General features: G+C 46.6%; 2 protein-coding genes and 1 long non-coding RNA gene across 5 annotated transcripts; 2 read left to right on the top strand and 1 right to left on the bottom strand.

Moving 5' to 3' along the window:
- Positions 1-244: 244 nt before the first annotated feature.
- TP53I3 (tumor protein p53 inducible protein 3) lies at positions 245-8,911 on the top strand. Of its 3 annotated transcripts, XM_003908333.5 has the most exons (6): positions 245-724; positions 1,083-1,225; positions 2,525-2,792; positions 4,623-4,835; positions 6,351-6,547; positions 8,584-8,911. In XM_003908333.5, exons 2-6 carry the CDS (start codon positions 1,088-1,090, stop codon positions 8,764-8,766), a joined length of 999 nt encoding a protein of 332 aa, XP_003908382.1. In that variant the 5' UTR covers positions 245-724; positions 1,083-1,087; the 3' UTR covers positions 8,767-8,911. The 3 variants fall into 3 exon arrangements, with proteins under 3 accessions (XP_003908382.1, XP_009182036.1, XP_009182037.1); XM_009183772.3 differs by lacking the exon at positions 245-724 and having other exon boundaries at positions 1,041-1,225; XM_009183773.2 differs by lacking the exons at positions 245-724; positions 6,351-6,547 and having other exon boundaries at positions 1,041-1,225; positions 8,584-8,711.
- Positions 4,413-9,488, bottom strand: LOC116270252. The gene is made up of 2 exons (XR_004178205.1): positions 9,433-9,488; positions 4,413-4,778 (listed from the first exon to the last, which is right to left on the bottom strand). It is a non-coding gene; the product is annotated as an uncharacterized LOC116270252 (long non-coding RNA).
- SF3B6 (splicing factor 3b subunit 6) lies at positions 9,386-18,872 on the top strand. The gene is made up of 4 exons (XM_003908334.5): positions 9,386-9,984; positions 11,953-12,071; positions 18,295-18,433; positions 18,597-18,872. The coding sequence occupies exons 1-4, from the start codon at positions 9,955-9,957 to the stop codon at positions 18,684-18,686; spliced, it is 378 nt and encodes a 125-aa protein (XP_003908383.1). The 5' UTR covers positions 9,386-9,954; the 3' UTR covers positions 18,687-18,872.
- The last annotated feature ends 1,914 nt before the right edge of the window (positions 18,873-20,786 follow it).

Raw genomic sequence — 20,786 nt, 5'->3', positions numbered from 1 at the left:
GATGCTGCTAAACATCCTACAATGCACAGGACAATCTCGTACAACAACGAACTAGCTAGTCCAAAATGTCAACAGTACTGAGGTTGAGAAATCGTCATGTAGCTTACGGATACAGCTTTTACCCGGTCAAAATCGCCAGTATCCTTCTCCGGCGGCTGAACCTCTCCCCCGGGACTGTCAGGAGGAAGGGGCGTGATAAGGATCCCAGGACTGCGTTTTGCCTTCCTTCCCCACCCCCACTCTCAACGGCTCCTTTCTCTTCTCTTAGCAGCACCCAGCTTGCCCACCCATACTCAAGATGGGCAGGATGCCAGCCTGCTACATAAATGTGCCAAAAGCCTGGCCTTGCCTGGAAAATGGACCGATTCGCCTGCCGAGGGGTTGGGTCTCGTTCCCTAGAGAGAAGGAAGTCTCCTCTCCTTGCAGTGAGAGCTAGAATCGCACTTTCTGCCAAGCTGAGAGAAAGACTCTTTTCCAGCGACTAAAAGGACAAGAAAATCTGATTTGCTTGCTTCTAACTTTGCGTTTTAAAGGGGGGAGGAGGAAAAAGAGGGAGGGTGGTTCTGCTTAGCCCCACCCCTCCGGCTGCCCCAAGTCCTGCCGTCCATTCCGGTGGAGGCAGAGGCAGTCCCGGGACTCTGGGGCTCGTGCTGTGCCACCGGGACCCGCAGGAGCCAGAACCGCTCGGCGCCGCCTGGTGCACGGGAGGGGAGCCGGGCCAGGAGTAAGTACCTCATACGGGCACCGGGGACCCGGGTAGGGCTGGGGGATTCCAACTCAGAGGGAGTGTGATTTGCCTGATCCTCTTCGGGGTTGTCCTGCTCTGCCGCATCCAGCCCTGTACCGCCATCCCACTTCCCGCTGTTCCCATCTGTGTTCCGAGTGGGATCGGTCTGGAGGCGGTCGACGACTTCCCAGGCAGGAGCTCCGGGCACAGGCCGGGTCCGCGGGAGACCAGGGCAGTGAGGCGCTGGCTGGCACGGGACGCCGCGGTGCCAGCCTGAGGCTGGGCTGCTCTGCAAGGATACAGCGGCCCCTGCCCTGCTCTGTCTGCCCTGTCCTGTTCTGCCCTGTGTCCTCAGAGAACATGTTAGCTGTGCACTTTGACAAGCCGGGAGGACCGGAAAACCTCTACGTGAAGGAGGTGGCCAAGCCAAGCCCTGGGGAGGGTGAAGTCCTCCTGAAGGTGGCGGCCAGCGCCCTGAACCGGGCGGACTTAATCCAGGTACCCAGAGCTCAACTGTGCCGGGTTGGGCGGGACTACCTCTCAACAGCATTCAGTGGACATTGATGAGACGTGAAGGCGTGCACCGCCCCACACCCAACAGGCACATGCGCTGGGGCTTCCCAGACCTAAACCCAGGGCTCCCCTTTTGTTCATACAAAACAAGGGGGAGTATTTGCAAAGCAGAATCCACCCCGAGCTAATCCGTAGCCACTCGGGCCTCCAGATAAGGAGGGCAGAACTAACATTGTTGTGGGGTGTGGGCACACTTACTCCCCAGGCTACCCTGTTCATCCTCTTCATTCTACAGATAAGGAAACTGAAGGTCAGCCAGGTTAAGCAGTATGCCTAAGGCCATGACATTAGCAAGCAGAAGAGCTGGGATTCAGGCTGAGGTCTTTGTGGCTCTAAGGACCTCTTAACTCTTTCCACTCTGAGAGTCCCAGAGCTGACAGCTGGCAGTACTCTATAAGAATTTTCTTCTGTCTGCTACTGATTTACTGACCTGGGCCCGCTGCATTGGTTGTGGTCATTCAGAAATGTGCATCAGAATCCCCTGGGGCACAAAAGAAACGTGATGGGGGCCCAGGCACATGTACTTTGAAATACTCCTCAGGTGGTTCTGCCACACACTCCTGGTTAAGTCCCTCTGCTCTATGGCTTCTGAGGACTGGGGTGAGTGAGCACAGAGCCTAGCACTTGATGCATGGGAACCATCGTCAAGGTTCCTAATCCCACGACTATTTTTCCCCTGTCTGGGACTCAGTTTCTCCATCTGTAGAGCAAGGGGTTCAGATGAGGTAAATAGCTAAGGACTCTACCAGTTATAACATCCACTGATCATGTGATCTCCAGTTTATTTGCATAAAACTAATGGCCTCTCCTTTCTCTTCTCCTGACTTCATCCTGAAATTTATTTCTGAAAAAAAAAGAGGGGGCCGGGGGCGGTGGCTCAAGCCTGTAATCCCAGCACTTTGGGAGGCTGATACGGGTGGATCACAAGGTCAGGAGATCGAGACCATCCTGGCTAACACGGTGAAACCCCATCTCTACTAAAAAATACAAAAAACTAGCCGGCGGTGGTGGCGGCTCCTGTAGTCCCAGCTACTCTCCTGCGGGAACCCGGGAGGCGGAGCTTGCAGTGAGCCGAGATCGCGCCACTGCACTCCAGCCTGGGCGACCGAGCGACACTCCGTCTCAAAAAAAAAAAAAAAGAGGGGATATTGCAAGAGGGGCCAGGGGTGGTGACACACAGATTTCTGATCATGCTCACCACTTAGTGCACTTCTTTTTCTGCAGAGAGAAGGCCAGTATGACCCACCTCCAGGAGCCAGCAACATTTTGGGACTTGAGGCATCTGGACACGTGGCAGAGCTGGGGCCTGGCTGCCACGGACACTGGAAGATCGGGGACGCAGCCATGGCTCTGCTCCCCGGTGGGGGCCAGGCTCAGTATGTCACTGTCCCCGAAAGCCTCCTCATGCCTATCCCAGAGGGACTGACCCTGCCCCAGGCTGCCGCCATCCCGGAGGCCTGGCTCACCGCATTCCAGCTGTTACATCTTGTGGGTGAGGAGGCCTCCATGCTTACTCCACACAATGTGGCTCAACACCTTCATAAATCAGCCACCTTGAATCCCAGCAATCCTCCAGGGCACTCCCAGGCCCTGCTGTACCACCTGTACTGTCAGGTCCTCAGACCATGTTAGAAGGGTTTAATGTTGAGGCTGAGAATCATGGTTAGCAGATAGAAGGTATGGATAACACTAGATAGGAGACCTCTGTACATCTTAACACCAGAGGCTCAGCGGCAGTCCCAGCTTCTCAAAATCATGCTGAGCTTCTCTCTGGGGTCCCAGTGCAACAGAAGGGGCCAATTGACTCATTTATTCCTCCCCAATCCCATTAAGGACAGTCAAGAACTCACATAAGGGAATCTAAGGAGACTTGGTCCTTGCCTTTAGACAGTGCAGTGTGACTGAGAAGGCAACATACGCATAAGATCAGATGACCATAGAGTTTAGAAGGATAGCCCTGTCTCTAACTACAATAGAAACTGGAGATGGGAAAAGATGGTGTGGACAAGGGTAGTCAGAAGGCTTTTTGGAAGAGAAGGCTTTGAAGGGTGGGTAGACTTGTGAAGGACATAGGCATGCCAAGGTGGCCTAAGAAAGAGTATCGGCCAGGCAAGGTGGCTCACACCTATAATAGTAGCAGTTTGGAAGACAGCTCACTTGAGCCCAGGAGTTCGAGACCAGCCTGGGCAACATGGCAAAACCCTGTTTCTACACAAAACACAAAAATTAACCAGGCATGATGGTGCACGCCTGTTGTCTCAGTTACTCAGGAGGCTGAGTTGGGAGGATCACCTGCGCCCAGGAAGGTCAAGGCTGCAGTGAGCCATGATCATGCCACTGTACTCCAGCCTGGGCAGTAGAGTAAGACTCTGTCTCAAAGAAAAAGTAAGAGTAGGCCGGGCCTCGGCTCACCTTGGGAGGCAAAGGCAGACGGATCACGAGGTCAGGAGAACGAGATCATCCTGGCTAACACAGTGAAACCTCGTCGCTACTAAAAATACAAAAAATTAGCTGGGCAAGGTGGCGGGTGCCTATAGTCCCAGCTATTCAGGAGGCTGAGGCAGGAGAATGGTGTGAACCCAGGTGGGTGGAGCTTGCAGTGAGCTGAGATCACGACGCTGTACTCCAGCCTGGGTGACAAAGCAAGACTCTGTCTCAAAAAAAAAAGGAAAGAGTATCAAGGTGAGACCAGCCACTGCACTCAGTAGTGAAGGATGACTATTGTGATTTGTGAAAAATGAGGCTGGGGCCAGATCACGGTGTCCTTGAATATCAAGCTGTCTGGACTCAACGCAAAAGCCAATGGAGAAGCACTTTACATTTTGAGGAGGAATAACGTAATAAAAGTGCCATCTTAGGAAGAAGAGCCTGGTGGTTATCTGTTACCTGGATCAGGAAGACCAGCTGGAGGCATTTCAGACTCTACAAGGACTGGCTTTGGGTGGTGGGTGACCATGGGAATGGTAGTTGTTCTTACTTATTCAGGTGTAGGTCAGAGATGTGCATTTTGGTGTTATATCACAGATAAAATAGAGATTATGGATGTGACTGCTTATAGCCCTGTTTCAAAAGGCTGTTTTCCACTTTAGCCAGAGGAAATAAGACAAAAAAGGACTGTCAGTATGCTTTTTCTTTCTCCAAAGAACAAGACAGTTTGTATTTGAGTCACAGTGTCCCACCCCCACCCCACCAAATAAAAAAGGAAAAGCAAAAGATCGATTTGGCATTTGGTGCAACGGCCAGGTGATCTTGATAAACTATGCCTGTGTGGGGAATATGTAGTAGTTGCAAAGTAAAGAGAACCCTGTACTTTCTGTCACAGGAAACGTTCAGGCTGGAGACTATGTGCTAATCCATGCAGGACTGAGTGGTGTGGGCACAGCTGCTATCCAACTCACCCGGATGGCTGGAGCTATTCCTCTGGTCACAGCTGGCTCCCAGCAGAAGCTTCAAATGGCAGAAAAGCTTGGAGCAGCTGCTGGATTCAATTACAAAGAAGAGGATTTCTCTGAAGCAACACTGAAATTCACCAAAGGTAAACAACTGTTTCTACAGTTCAGCAGGAATTTAAGAGATGATTAAATAAAATCCCCACCAGTCTCAAAGTTCCCAGTGCTGTCTATCAGTCTTACCTCTACTAAGTGCTCAACAGCTGCCCTGGCCAAATTCTAGTACTATGGTATTTGACCACTGGAGACAGGCAGTCATATTTATATCTAAGATGGTTTCCATGTGCCTTCTTGCAAGAGATAAGATTCATCCACACTTTAGACTACGCAGACTTGGTCTAGAATTATCCAGCACCTTTTCTTCCCAACCAGCCATTCTACACTTAGTTAATAGGAGGCTTGGAGGCAGAGACAAGTTTGGAGCCGGGCATGGTAGGGTTGGGTGATAGCACCCTAAATGAGTGAGTAGATGTGCACACTGCTGTATTCCAAAGCCAGATGTGTCTATTTTTGGCTCATCCCTTTCCATTTTTCTTTTCTTTCTTTTTTTTTTGAAATGGAGTCTTGCTCTGTCACTGAGGATGGAGTGCAGTGGCTTGATCTCGGCTCACTGCAACCTCTGCCTCCCAGGTTCAAGCAATTCTTCAGCCTTAGCCTCCTGAGCAGCTGGGATCATGGGTGCACCACCACACCCAGCTAATTTTTGTATTTTTAGTAGAGATGGGGTTTCACTATGTTGGCCAGTCTGGTCTTGAACTCCTTACCTCAGGTGATCTGCCTGCCTCAGCCTCCCAAAGTACTGGGATTACAGGCATGAGCCACCGCGCCTGGCCTCCATTTTTCATGTGAGTAGAAAAGGAGGGCTGGGCACTGTGGCTCACGCCTGTAATCCCAGCACTTTGGGAGGCTGAGGCGGGTGGATCACGAGGTCAGGAGATCGAGACCATCCTGGCTAACATGGTGAAAACCCCGTCTCTACTAAAAATACAAAAAATTAGCTGGGCATGGTGGCAGGCGCCTGTAGTCCCAGCTACTCGGGAGGCTGAGGCAGAAGAATGGTGTGAACCCGGGAGGCAGAGCTTGCAGTGAGCTGAGATCGCGCCACTGCATTCCAGCCTGAGCGACAGAGCGAGACTCTGTCTCAAAAAAAAAAAAAAAAAAAAAAAGAGAAAGAAAGAAAAGGAGAGATGAAACCAAAGTTAGAAAGCCTATAATTCCAATAACCCAGTGCGGATACTTCCTAACTTCTATGTGAACAACTAGTCTAGGTTGGGCCTCCTGTATTCTGTTTTAAATCATGTCTGGGTGTCAGTGGGACTGTACTTATTTTGGCATGAGAGGAGACTCTAGGCCATGGTGCCCCATTTCCCTCTTGCTATAGCTAGGCATCATAAAGGGTGATCTTCACACATGCTATGATAGAGTTCCACTATCTAAACTCCATTTACAACAGTTCTTCAAGCAGTGTTTCTAATTCCAACCTATAGATTTACCACTTGCATCTGTATTTATGTCTATAATCCACAAATATACCATGGTATCTTATTTTGTACCAAGCTTTCTATATCTGACTAGCATCACAAATCTGTTTCCTATGGAAGGTGCTGGAGTTAATCTTATTCTAGACTGCATAGGCGGATCCTACTGGGAGAAGAACGTCAACTGCCTGGCTCTTGATGGTCGCTGGGTTCTCTATGGTCTGATGGGAGGAGCTGACATCAATGGGCCCCTGCTTTCAAAGCTACTTCATAAGCGAGGAAGTCTGATCACCAGTTTGCTGAGATCTAGGGACAATAAGGTGAGTAATGAATGAAAAGAAAACATGTGATTTAACCCAGAAAAGTGTGGTTCATTTACATTACCCCGAGAAAGGAAGCTCTACCTTAGGTTAGGAAGGTTAGTTTCTATGAAGAAATCTCCCCCTCTGAAGATAAATAGGGAACCCGATTTCAGAGAACTGATTCAGATTGGTCGATAGAGGCTTCAGTATCATGAAAAGAAGTGTAGTTGGTGCTTCATGCGCTATCTGAACATTCTAATAGAATGAACAAAGCACTGACCATATTAGGAAGTATTTCGAGTAGTTCCAAGACTTTGTTTTCAAAGGCAGAATTCATCTCAGTGTGTTAAGAAAGACTCTTAAGTGAGTAAAAAATAAGTAAGCCTTGGCCTTCAACAGATTATAGGTTCCATGCCGGGCACAGTGGCACTTGCCTGTAGTCCCAGGTACTTGGAAGGCTGAGGTGGAGAATTGCTTGAGTCCAGGAGTTTCAAGGCTGCAGTGAGCTATGATTGCACCTGTGCATAGACACTGTACCCCAGCGTGGGCAACATAGCAAAAACACATCTCAAAAAAAAAAAAAAAAAAAAAAAGATTATATGCTCCTGAAATATTCCATCTGGCAGTCTAGCAGGTACCAGCTTTGGGAATGTTTCCACCATAGGGTTTTGCACCAGCTGAGGGGACAGGAGAACTTAAGCATCCTTTTTGCACTGAGCCTATATGAGTCCTATCTGTGGCTGCCTCCTGGGTGAAGACCGTTTATTTAAAAACAATTCTTGGCCAGGCGCGGTGGCTCATGCCTGTAATCCCAGCACTTTGGGAGGCTGAGGCGGGCGGATCACGAGGTCAGGAGATCGAGACCATCCTGACTTAACACGGTGAAACTCCGTCTCTACTAAAAATACAAAAAAATTAGCCGGGCGTGGTGGCGGGCGCCTGTAGTCCCAGCTACTCGGGAGGCTGAGGCAGGAGAATGGCGTGAACCCGGGAAGGGGAGCTTGCAGTGAGCCGAGAGCCGAGATCGCACCACTGCTCTCCAGCCTGGGCCGCAGAGCGAGACTCCGTCTCAAAAAAAGAAAAAAAACAAAAAACAAAAAAAACACAAAAAAACAATTCTTAGGCTGTCAGTGATACTAACATTTTACTTCAGGCTTCAGTCTTTATCTGATACAGAACAGAAGTTACACATTTGGAGGTACAGGGGAGCCAGAGATCACCTGTAACCCCCCTTTAGCTCCTATGTGGTCTCTTCGGCTGGATCTAGAAACCAAATTGATAACAGCAGATTGACAGGAGAAAAGCATGTCCTTTTTTTTTTTTTTTTTTTTTTTATGGAGACAGGGTCTTACTCTGTCACCCAGGCTGAAGTCCAGTGGTACAATCAGCCTCCTAGGTAGCCAAGACAAAGGCATACCACCATGCCTGGCTTGTATTTTTTATAGAGATGGTTTCACCATGTTGCCCAGGCTGATCTCAAACTCCCAGGCTCAAGTGATCTGGCCAAAGTAAGATGCTTTTGTAATTTTTAGACAAAGAACAATAAATTTGAGAAGAAATAAGGCAAAATCGGGCTAGGGATAGTAAATTTCTAGGGAAGTCACTAGGAGATATATGGGGGTGGGGGGCGTAAAACTAGTGGAAGATAAGGGTTACTTCCTTAAGTTTATTTATTCAGTTCCACTGTAGCCCTGTTTCCAGTCTCCGGTGATAAAGGCTATTTTCTTGCCCTAGTATGGGGAGGGTGCCCCTCCCACAGGAATCTTTATGACTTGCTACATGCAAGAAGAGACAGGTCAGCTATCCTTTTCTGAAACTACAATTTCTCCAATGTTTTCACCTCAAAATAAACAATATACCTATCAGACATATTCTGAGATGGCACATCACTCCTTCAGGGGTATTGCACACACATGCTAGGAAGTGAGGGGTTAAGTGTCCCCGTGTGCTTTTTCAGATATGTGGTTTCAGAGAGAGCAAGGAAGATGAGGAGGATGAGGAGGCCGGGGTGAGGCTCTCTCCCCAGGCTGATGCTCTCCTTTCCCTTGTCTTAGTACAAGCAAATGCTAGTGAATGCTTTCACGGAGCAAATTCTGCCTCACTTCTCCACGGAGGGCCCCCAACGTCTACTGCCGGTTCTGGACAGAATCTACCCAGTGACCGAAATCCAGGAGGCCCATAAGTACATGGAGGCCAACAAAAACCTAGGCAAGATCGTCCTGGAACTGCCCCAGTGAAGGAGGAGTGGGCAAGACAGGACGCGGCCACCCCAGGCCTTTCTAGAGCAAACCTGGAGAAGATTCACAATAAACAGGCAAGAAACCCGGTGCTTCCTCCAGAGCCGTTTAAAGTTGGTCTAAGGAAATAAAGAGTGGACTGGAAGGGTGGCACGCGGACTGCGGCCGCCGCGGCGGGGTTGGGAAGGGAGTCCGGCGGGCGTCGCAGCGGGGATTTCAGAGGCCCGATCAGCTGAGGCTCGACCTGAGCGCCCCTCCAGGGTCGGAGGTTCTGGGTATAGTTACAGCGTCAGCCGTGACACAAGCCGCCAGAACCCCGCAGACTCCGCCTTGAGCACGGCTAGAGGCTCAGGCCCACCATCGCGTCTCCCGCACCTGCCCGCGCGCCCAGCACGGGCACCACAGCAGGCCCCGGCCCTACCCGCTACTCACCTGGCCCCCACCCCACCTCTTGCCGCCCTCCTCAGCCCCCACCACCTCCCGCTACACATCCGGGCCCCGCCGCACCTCCACCACCCTCCTCAGGCCCCGACCACTTCCGCTACTCACCTGGGCCGCACCCCACCTCTCACCGCCCTCCTCAGGCCCCGCCCCCTCCCGCTATTCACTTGGGTCCCGCCCCAGCTCACCTCCCTCCTCAGGCCCCGCTTCCTCCCCGATACTCACTTCGGCCCAGCTCCAGTTCTCAGCACCCTCCTCAGGCCCCGCCCCTCCCGCTACTCACTTGGGCCCCTCCCTATTTGTCATAACCCTCCTCAACCCCCGCCTCCTCCGCTCCCCAATTACTCACCTGGGCCCCGCCCCAGCTCACCGCCCTCCTCAGGCCCCGCCCCCTCCTCCCGGCTCCCTTTGCTCAGGGAGGGCCTCCCCTACCGGAACATCCCGCCTTTTGGAGGCTACGCCCCGCCCTTTACGCTACGGAGGCCGGAAGTGTCTTGAACTCGCGTTTCCATCTTCCGGCCTCGCGTCTCTCTCAGGCTCGGTTTTACCCGGGAGTGTATTCGAAGGGGGCTGCTACGTCAGCACGTCTCGGCGTGAGACAGCGCTATTCCGCTGTAACAGCTTCCGGCGGGTCCTGGATGTTGATGTCCTGCGTCTAACGCGGTGTAACGCCTGAAACCGAGCGAGCTCCGGAGGGGTCCGGAGGAATTTCAGTATCTGCTACGGTAACCTTATCAGCCCGCCAAGATGGCGATGCAAGCGGCCAAGAGGGCCAACGTGAGTACCGGGTGTTCTGCAGAGGTTGGGAGAACTTCGGGTTTGACTTTATTAGCGCGTGGATCGGAGCATTCTTGCCCCTCCTCCGTCCCCAGAGCGGAGAACTCCAGAATTCCTATCCTGTCAGCGAAGACACTATCCTGGCCCCATCCTCGGAGATATGCTCCTTGAGCGACATTTCCGCCCCCACCCCTTTTGAGAGTTCCTCAGTCTCTAACCTAGTGTCAGTCATAGTGTTACCCCGGTAGCCTCTTTGCTTGACCTGCACCTCAGGACCTGGCGTTAGGATTATCTCCTTGGCTTAAACTCGATAGCGCAGAAGAGTTCTCAACTAACTTAATGGTTCACCAACAATTGGGGCCTGGGATTCCCCTCAGATCATGGAGCTTTTCGGATCCTTCATTAATATATTAATTAAAACAATATTTTTTGAGCACCTACTATGTATTCTGCTTGCCATGTGGGACATAATTCATCAGTTATATTTATTGAACAGCTACTATGTGCCAGACACTAGTCTTACGTATTGGGAATACAGCCGTGAATAAAACAAGTCCTTCTGCTTACATTCTAGTGTTTGAGAGTGCAGTGTTATGGAAACTTTAAAAAAAAACTCAAAAGAGAGATTAGTCAACTGTAAAACGCTTAGAGGTATAAGATGAAGGTAGGCCATGCGAGGTGGCTCATGCCTGTAATCCCTGCACTTTGGGAGGCTGAGGTGGGAGGATTGCTTGAGCCCAGGAATTCAAGGCTGCCTTGAGCCGTGATTGTACCATTGCACAGCACTTCAGCCCAAGAGACAGAACAAGACCCTGACTCAAAAAAAAAATTTAAAAAAAAGAAAAAAGAAAAGACAGACAATTGACCATTGGATATGTAAATGGAGACTTTTGGTGACCTTGATGATAGGAATCATTTTAGTGGATGAAAGCTTGATTGCAGTGGGGTGAAAAGATGGTGAAAGTTGAGAAAATGGAAACAGCAAAGGCACTGTCTGTGAGTTCTCATGTAAATAGGAAGTAGGGAAATTGGATGATAGTTGACTTTTTTTTTTGAGAGAGAGACTCTCACTCTGTCGCCCAGGCTGGAGTGCAGTGGCGCAGTCTTGGCTCACTGCAACCTGTCTCCTGAGTTCAAGCAATTCTCCTGCCTCAGCCTCCTGAGTAGCTGGGACTACAGGTACCCACTGCCACACCCGGCTGATTTTTGTATTTTTAGTAGAGACAGGATTTCTCCATGTTGGACGGGCTGGTCTCGAACTCCTGACCTCAAGTGATCCACCTGCCTTGGCCTCCCAAAATGCTGGGATTACAGGCATGAGCCACCGCACCCAGCCAGATAGTTGACTTTTTAAAAGATGTGTGATATAGGCGTGTTTTTATGCCAATGGGAGCAATCCAGCAGGGTGTAAGAAACATGATATGGAAGAAAGAAAGGTTAAGTCCAGAAGTGGAGGTTTTTAGCAGATGAAGGTTGGCGTAGTAATAGAGGAAAAGTAGTTGGGTTGGATATAGATGAAAAGTATTTACCAATTGGTCATGTCTGTTTTCTCCAGGAAGCAAGAATCAGGGTCATCTCCTGGGATGGGCAGGGAAGAGGCTACAGCCCAACTCAGGTGTTAGCAGGAGTGATGGTGGTAAGGTTTGTGAAGGCCTACAGGTACCTACCACTGTGGCTGGCTAATTTTTAAAATTTTTTATAGAGATGGGGGTCTCACTATGTTGTCCAGGCTGGTCTCAAACTCCTGGGCTCAAGTGATCCTCCCACTTTGGCCTCCCAAAGTGCTGGGATTATAGGCATGAGCCACTGCACCCAGTCTCTTGTTGCTTTTTCAAAGATCTTCCCATTTTCAGAAACATCAAATTATACCTCTTATTCTTGGCTTATTATTATGTATCATTAAGAATTTTTTTAAATGGTAGCACTTCTGCCCCTAATTATAATAACAATACATATTTCTCATTTTAGATTCGACTTCCACCTGAAGTAAATCGGATATTGTATATAAGAAATTTGCCATACAAAATCACAGCTGAAGAAATGTATGATATATTTGGGAAATATGGACCTATTCGTCAAATCAGAGTGTGAGTCTTACTGAGTCATTTAAAGAAAATGATAGCATAATCTGTAATCAGAATTTTAGCTGACGATGAGGCCACCCTGTGTTGTGTGCGATGCAGCAACCCTTACCAAGAGCCTAGAGACTAACAGATTGAGATCAAAGAGATGAGATCTTTTTGAAGGAGGGTAAAAACCTACTGAGACCCTAATGATCCAGCTCAGTGAGAGCCAAGAAGAGGATTTGAGTTTCCTCAAAGCATTCGTTGAAGTAGTAATGAATGCTTTGAGGAAACTGGTTGAGAAGGGAAAGAACTAACATTTATTGCCTACCCATTATTTGTAAAGCTAGCTGTTACACTGTGTTTTTTTTTTTGTTTTTTTTTTTTGTTTTTGAGACGGAGTCTCGCTCTGTCGCCCAGGCTGGAGTGCAGTGGCCGGATCTCAGCTCACTGCAAGCTCCGCCTCCCGGGTTCACGCCATTCTCCGGCCTCAGCCTCCCGAGTAGCTGGGACTACAGGCGCCCGCCACCTCGCCCGGCTAGTTTTTTGTATTTCTTAATAGAGACGGGGTTTCACCCTGTTAGCCAGGATGGTCTCGATCTCCTGACCTCGTGATCCGCCCGTCTCGGCCTCCCAAAGTGCTGGGATTACAGGCTTGAGCCACCGCGCCCGGCCTACACTGTGTTTTTTGTATGCAGTAGCTCTGTAATTTTCTCAACAATCATCACTGTCTCTTTAAATAACTCCAGAATTTCTGAATAAGTAAAAAAGTATAAAAGTAACAGAAAAAAAAGATATTTTCAACTACGGCTCTTTCAATTGAAGATTTGAAAGTATAGAGGAAAACATCTAATTACAAGCATTCATGTTTTAATATAAAGATTGGGGCTCATACCTTCAAGTGACATTTACTGGACATCTACTGAATACTATTAACCATACTAAGTGCTTTTATTGGGCCGGGCGCGGTGGCTCAAGCCTGTAATCCCAGCACTTTGGGAGGCCGAGACGGGCGGATCACGAGGTCAGGAGATCGAGACCATCCTGGCTAACACGATGAAACCCTGTCTCTACTAAAAAAATACAAAAAACTAGCCGGGCAAGGTGGCGGGCGCCTGTAGTCCCAACTACTCGGGAGGCTGAGGCAGGAGAATGGCGGGAACCCGGGAGGCGGAGCTTGCAGTGAGCTGAGATCCGGCCACAGCACTCCAGCCTGGGCGACAGAGCGAGACTCCGTCTCAAAAAAAAAAAAAAAAAGTGCTTTTATTTGGATCAACAAAACTATAGCCCTGAGAGTAAAGTACCTTTCTAGTCTTACAGTGCTTAGTGATAAATTCTTCTGACTCTAAATTGAACCTCTACATAACACAGTACCATATATAGCCCCTGATACCCTAACTCATATGAAAAGGCTAGTGACTTAAGAGTCCGTCTGAAAGGATTTCTAAAGCTTTTATTTTTAAAAAAGTATTATTTTACCCCGGTAATGACTACATATAAAGTTTTTATTTCTAGTCAGAATTCTGTGTTGTATGACTTAAGAGCTCCTTCCTGGCTTTAGGACTATTAGGTCTTGAGGGCCCTCCTTTTGAATGACACGGTCCCTCCAGAGAGTAAACCAGGAGCTGGAAATACATGATCATTGGTTCTCAGATGGGGATGAAAGTGAACGTGTTATAGACCAGCTGTCCTTTTTAGGAGGTCTCAGTCCTTTGAGCATCTGATAAAAGCTTTAGACCACTCCACAGAAGAACGCACACATGTTGCATATATTTCAGGGGATACACGGACTCTAGGTTTAGAAACCCTGCTCTAGATATATAAAGAATAGTATACAAGGTCAGGAGTTCAAGACCTGCCTGGCCAACATGGCAAATCCCTGACTTGGGGATCAGGAGACAAGATTCTACTTCAGGCCTTGTTACTAGCCGTGTGTGTGACTAGTTGCCTAGATTTTTTGGTTTTCTGTTCATGTATGAGATAATCTGGGTGGTGGCCTTTTAGCTTTTAATGTGGAAACAGCATGGATTGGTTTTAAGGCCTGGGTTAAAATACTAGCTTGCCTACTCTTGTGAAACTGGAGAAAATATTTAACCTTATCTGGGCTTCAGTTATCTATGAAATAGTCTTCCTAACCTACTGTCTTAAAAGAATTTTAGTTTGGATGAAATTAGACAGTGTCTGTGAAGGTACTTTATCAGTTTTCCTTCCCAGTGTACATTAGCCACTCCTCTGCTCCTGTAGCATTTCCATGTGTCTCTCCTAGGTTAACACGTGGTTTTGCTGTTGTCTCTATACTCATCTGTCACCCTGGGCAGACTGTGAGTTCCTCCAGGGCTCATATCATATATTATTTTTGGTTTTGTGTTGATAGCCCTTGTGCGAGACATGGTAAGCACCCAATGTATACTAAATGAATAATATAGAAAATAGTAGAAGAGGCCAGATGCGGTGACTCACACCTGTAGTCCCAGCACTTTGGGAGGCCAAGACAGGCAGATCACCAGAGGTTAGGAGTTCAAAACCACCCTGGCCAACATGGCAAAACCCCGTCTCTACCAAAAAAATACAAAAATTAGCTGGGCATGGTGGCACGTGCCTGTAATGCAGTTACTCAGGAGGCTCAAGTGGGAGAATCGCTTAAACCTGGGAGGCTGAGGCTGCAGTGAGTGAGCTGAGATCACACCACTGCACTCCATTCTGGGTGACAGAGTGAGACCCTGTTTCAAAAAAAAGAAAAGAAAATAGAATAATAATATAAAAAGTGGTTGTGATTGGTTTATAAAGGCATTATAAAGTTTATTGATAGTACTCAATTAAGGGATGCTTAAATCAGTGAAGTTAGAGAATGTTTCAGAAAGCCAAAATGAAAGGACAGGGAATAAAGCAGGGGCATCTTAAGAAGAGTGCAGAGCAGCTCAGAACGTTTGTGCTTCTATTTTCCTTGTCTCTGGAATGGTTTTCACCAGCTCATCTCATGCCTGGCTCCTTCTTATTCTTCGGGTCTCAGCTTCAATGTCACCTTTTCAGAGAGGTTTTCCCTGACCACCCTAGCTGAAGTAGCTCCCTGTTTCCCTATATGTTACAGAGCTTTCTACTTCTTTTATGAAACACTTCTTTTTTTTTTTTTTTTTTTTTTGAGATGGAGTTTCGCTCTTGTTGCCCAGGCTGGAGTACAATGGCACTATCTTGGCTCACTACAAACTCTGCCTCCCAGGTTCAAGTGGTTCTCCAGCCTCAGCCTCCCGAGTTACTGGGATTACAGGTACCCACCACCATTTCTGGCTAATTTTTGTACTTTTAGTAGAGATGGGGTTTCACCATGTTGGCCAGGCTGGTCTTGAACTCCTGACCTCAGGTGATCCTCCCACCTCGGCTTCCTAAAGTGCTGGGATTACAAGCATGAGCCACCGTGCCAAGCCGAAACATTTCCTAAGATTTATAATTATTTCAGGGCCGGGCGCGGTGGTTCACATGTGTAATCCCAGCACTTTGGGAGGCCAAAGTGGGCAGATCACAAGGTCAGGAGTTTGAGACCAGCCTGACCAACATGGTGAAACCTCGTCTCTACTAAAAACACAAAAATTAGCTGGGTATGGTGGCGCGCGTCTGTAATCCCAGCTACTCAGGAGGCTGAGGCAGGAGAATCGCTTGAACCCAGGAGGTGGAGGTTGCAGTGAGCCAAGATTGCGCCACTGCACTCCAGCCTGGGTGACAGAGTGAGATTCTGTCTCAAAAACAAACAAACAAAAAAGATTTATAATGATTTCATATTTATGTAATATCTTTCTACTGCCTGAATATAAGTTTGAAGGAAGGAAGGGATGATGCTTGTCTTTTTCACTATTGTATTTCTAGTGCCTGTCACAGAAAGAACATAGTCTATATGTGTTGAATAGGTTAACAGAAGTTTAGGGTACAGGAGCTTAGGTCTAAATTATAGATTGAGAAACAGCTGTTTTTCTGTTCCATTACTATGATCATGCTTTATTGTATACCTGGCACCTGGCACTAGGGTGACCAGCCTTCCCAGTTTTCCCAGTACTGAGAGATTTTCTGGGACACTGGACTTTTCAGTGCTAAAACCTGGACAGTCCCAATCAAATCAGGATGATTTGGTTTGACCCTACCTGGCATGTAGCAGACACTTGGTACTTTGTATTTTTTAAAACTTTTTCATACTTCTTACCTGTTGATTATTAAACCCACATGGAAGGTAGGGCACGTGATAGAGCCTGATGGCACTGGACAGGTGAAGCAGCCGAAGCTCAGAGAGGCTAAGTTACATGCTTAGGTGTTCTTATTCCTACTCTAAGATTTTAATGCCAGTCAAGAAAATTGCAGCACTTTGGGAGGCTGAGGCGGGTGGATCACTTGAGGCCAGGAGTTCGAGACCTGCCTGGCCAACATGGCAAAACCCCATCTCTACTAAAAATACAAAAATTAGTCGGGCATGGTGGCGCACGCCTGCACGAGAATTGCTTGACTCTGTCTCAAAAAAATAAGAAAATAATGTTAGCTCAGTGTCCAATACGTGGTAGGTACAAATACATGCCTTTAAAAGTTCAAATTATAGTATGGCTCTCAAGGTGTGAGGTTGATAATTAGGGCTGGGAAACTTAAGATGGAAAGTCTTTAAAGTGGGGTTAGTGTCTATCCCTATTCTAGTTCCTAAGAAGATATAAGAGGAAGAAAGAGAGTTGCTTTGTTTTGTTTTGAGCTTCCTGGACAAAGTGTGTGTGAGAGAATTGATAGGAGAAAGTAGATCTCCACTTTTCAAAGGCATATTAGCATCTGCCTTATGCATGGCACTAAAGGAGTGAATGAAGTACGCATAAGATCACCTTTGCTCTTAAGGAACTGAAAATCTTGTTAAGTTTTTAAAAGTCAAAAGTCTGAAAGTTGTTAAGACTTCCCAGAGCCTAAAGAACATTCTAAAACCCCTTGTCAGGCTCACACAACCTGACAAAGTGAGCACAGTCATTGACAGTGGCACCCTCCAATCACCCGCAGTACCCTATACCTTTTCAATTTTATAGGAAGCACAAGCTTGAGCAGGGCCCAGACTATAGTCCTGTCCTAGATCAAGTCTAGGCAGCTACCTCCTCTTCCCATGGCTCCACTGCTTTTACTCAACCCTATGTAGGGACTGTGGCAGATGGAGAGTCAGCCCACAGTCTTAAACCTCATTCCACAGTTGCACTGGGTAGTTGGAACACAGATGGAGGCAAGGGGGCCATCTTGTCACCCAGAGCCTGAACTGAGTGAGACCTCTACCCGTTGTCTCCACTAACAGTCACATGGCCATCTGCTGCCTGCAGTTTAGTGTTCCATTGCTCCTCAAACCTCTCTACCTCTCCCAGAGGAAGTTGGTGAGGTGGAGGAAGGAAGTAGCCAGGAATACCTACACTAACAGCAACCCTGTATCCATGAGTAAGGTCAGCTTCCACTTCCGGCCACCATCCAGCATTCTGCCTGGCTCACAGATAACCCTATCCACAAGCACACTTCCACTCCCATCTTCGCAGAAGCCTAGCCCTTCTCCTTAGCCACACAGCTGTATCATGCATTAGCATTTGAGTTGTATTAAAAATGAATGTAGACCGTTTGTGTTGGCCCATGCCTGTAATTCCAACACCTTGGGAGGGTGAGGCAGGCGGATCACTTGAGGTCAGGAGTTTGAGACCAGCCTGGGGAACATGACAAAACCCTGTCTCTACTAAAAATACAAAAATTAGCTGGGCTTGGTGGCACATGCCTGCAGTCCCAGCTACTTGGGAGGCTGAGGCACAAGAATCACTTGAGAGGCAGAGGTTGCAATGAGCTGAGATCGTGCCACTTGCACTCTAGCCTAGGCAACAGAGTGAGATTCTATCTAAAACAAAACAAAAACAAAACAAAACAAAGACATCGTAGAGCCAGTCAGGGTGGCAAGAGCACTTGTAGTCCCCACAACTCGCGAGGCTGTTCTGTGTAGTAGCTGTGTTCTTAGTATTCCTGATGTGACAGTCAGCTTGACCCATAGATATTTTACTTAAGATAAAAGCGAAAAGCAAAATTACCTAATTCAAGAAATTACAGGTTTATCCAGTATATCTATCTGTGTTTATTTCCTCTAATGGTTTCAGGTTGATTTCAAAATACTTAACTAAAAACATATTTCAATTTACTGTTTTTAAAAGACAGTAAGTCAACTATCAATGCTCGGTAAATGTATATCTTAATTAAATTTGATTTAACTCTCCAGGGGGAACACACCTGAAACTAGAGGAACAGCTTATGTGGTCTATGAGGACATCTTTGATGCCAAGAATGCATGTGATCACCTATCGGGATTCAATGTTTGTAACAGATACCTTGTGGTTTTGTACTATAATGCCAACAGGGTAAGTAAGTTCTCATTGTGTAGTGATCTCATTTGAGAATTAGTGTTGAACTGTACTGTGATGATATATGTCTACTGTGACTTTGTTTTTTGGCTAATGCTATTGATGAAATTCATTTGGCTATAGATTGGTAATTTAATTTTGGTGCTTACCACATTTCCAGGCATTTCAGAAGATGGACACAAAGAAAAAGGAGGAACAGTTGAAGCTTCTCAAGGAGAAATATGGCATCAACACAGATCCACCAAAATAAATGTTTTCTGCATTTTCATTTTGGACTAAATCCCATGAATGACAATTTTCCACTTCTTTTTCCTTTTTAATTAATACTAAATATTGTGATTTCTAATTTGAGGTTCATCATGATCTACTTGAAACTTTGATACATATTAGAATACATTGTGTTAATAAACTTACAGCTTTTTGTGAAACACCTCAATCTTTTCTCTTGAACTTTCCCTTCCTGTTTGATACCAGGAAAAAACAGTCGAAGCTTATCAACAATTGTAGGTGCTCCTAGGGATTCTGTGCTTCTTGAGAACAGGACCTCTTAATGTAAATTCTTAATGCCTCCAGGGCCCAGTGCAATGCTTAGCCATCAAAGGAACTTGCTGTTTATTGAATGTCTATTAATAATTAAACCTTCATAACAACTCAGTGAAGATAGGTATTTGCATTTTGCAGGTGAGGAAACCAAAGCTCATGATGTTGGTTGAATGAATAAAATGCTAACATACAAAGCTGGTGTGATAACAACCAGTTATTAACCAAGCCTTTACATGTGAATAATGCTTGCTTTATAGTTAACAAAACACCTTTGTCAATATGGGTACCCTTGTCTTTAGAACAGAGGTCTGTTATAGAAATGGTCACTTAGATGATAGTACATTGTTAGAAACTTAGATTTGCCTCTTTAAATTTTTTAAAAAATTATTATGGGTACATAATGGTTGTCACATTGGTAGAAATTTGAGAGCAAGCTGCTTGGGTAGTGGTGTTGGTTGTTATATGTCTAAGATTGTATTTATGTAGCCTTTTCCTTTAGTTATTAAGCATCTGTATATATTTTGGACCTTAGTTCATAATATATCTTTACCATAAATAAAATACTTAATGCTCATTCTTATTATCATAAGTTCCCATGACATGGAAATAGTATGGTTATTACCCCATTCATCATCATGGCAGCTTAGGAGAATATAGCAATGATTTGCTTTTTATTGCTTAGGCATGGACCAAATGGGAAAACATGGACTAATTGTTTTGTGTGTAATTGGAACCTAAAATCAATTTGAAGTGTACATACACTGAATCATTTCAATGGACAAAGAGCATCAATTCTGCTTTTAATTGTATCTGAGTGTTTTTTGAAAGCAGTGTAAGAGAGTAGAGTCATTTCTAAGGGTGGGCAGATAAGAAAGGAGCCAGAGCTGTAATTTTCTTTTGAATGCTTTTATGAGTGCATTATTGGTTTTTGTAATGCATGTTGTGCCTTTAGGTAATGTAAAAAGAATTTTCTAAAAGACTTTCTTGTAAGAGAAAAACTGAAATTAGACTTTAAAACTTAGAGTGTGATTTGTCTAAGTGGCAGGCTAGCTTGCCTCTGGTGTAGTTGTTTTAATAACAAGGAGAAAGTCCTTCTATTAGCAATCATGACCAGTCCATCATTTGGATTGATATATGTTAGCTGAATTTCGTGACCTAAAGTTAAGACTTTTAAAACTTCCCTCTAATTTGGAAATTCCATATCCTGTCCCAATTAAGTTACAAGAACTTGCACTCAGTGGACAAACACTGACCCCCCACTCTGCACACAGTACTGCACCAAGATGCTGAGGATATAATTACGATCAGTCCTTTGCACAAGGCATCCAAAGCTCAGTTTTTCAAATGCTTTTAAGAGTGCAACAGATGACTGTGTTTATATGTGCACACATGTGTGCCAGAGCTGCTTGACTTTCATCTAGGTTAAATTTTTGAGTTTCTAAGAAAAAATTTGTATGAATAGAGAATTCATTGACTGAAAGTTTGAAAACAACTGACGTGACCTTGATCTTATTTTTTTATTTTTTTTTATTTTTGGAGACGGAGTCTCGCTCTGTCCCCCAGGCTGGAGTGCAGTGGCCGGATCTCAGCTCACTGCAAGCTCCGCCTCTCGGGTTTACGCCACTCTCCTGCCTCAGCCTCCTGAGTAGCTGGGACTACAGGCGCCCACCACCTCACCCGGCTAGTTTTTTGTATTTTTTAGTAGAGACAGGGTTTCACCGTGTTAGCCAGGATGGTCTCGATCTCCTGACCTCGTGATCCGCCCGTCTCGGCCTCCCAAAGTGCTGGGATTACAGGCTTGAGCCAC

The sequence above is a fragment of the Papio anubis genome, chromosome 14 (genome assembly GCF_008728515.1).
Source record: "Papio anubis isolate 15944 chromosome 14, Panubis1.0, whole genome shotgun sequence".
In the NCBI taxonomy this organism is placed as follows: domain Eukaryota; kingdom Metazoa; phylum Chordata; class Mammalia; order Primates; family Cercopithecidae; genus Papio; species Papio anubis.
This window is presented reverse-complemented; position numbering and strand designations above follow the sequence as displayed.

Excerpts from the sequence above, each read along its gene's own strand:
- TP53I3 (XM_003908333.5), top strand. The coding sequence starts at position 1,088 with ATGTTAGCTGTGCACTTTGACAAGCCGGGAGGACCGGAAAACCTCTAC. Across the intron at positions 4,836-6,350 it reads AACACTGAAATTCACCAAAG|GTGCTGGAGTTAATCTTATT; the intron begins GTAAACAACTGT and ends TTCCTATGGAAG. Across the intron at positions 6,548-8,583 it reads TGAGATCTAGGGACAATAAG|TACAAGCAAATGCTAGTGAA; the intron begins GTGAGTAATGAA and ends CCCTTGTCTTAG.
- SF3B6 (XM_003908334.5), top strand. The coding sequence starts at position 9,955 with ATGGCGATGCAAGCGGCCAAGAGGGCCAAC. Across the intron at positions 12,072-18,294 it reads CCTATTCGTCAAATCAGAGT|GGGGAACACACCTGAAACTA; the intron begins GTGAGTCTTACT and ends TTAACTCTCCAG. Across the intron at positions 18,434-18,596 it reads TGTACTATAATGCCAACAGG|GCATTTCAGAAGATGGACAC; the intron begins GTAAGTAAGTTC and ends CCACATTTCCAG.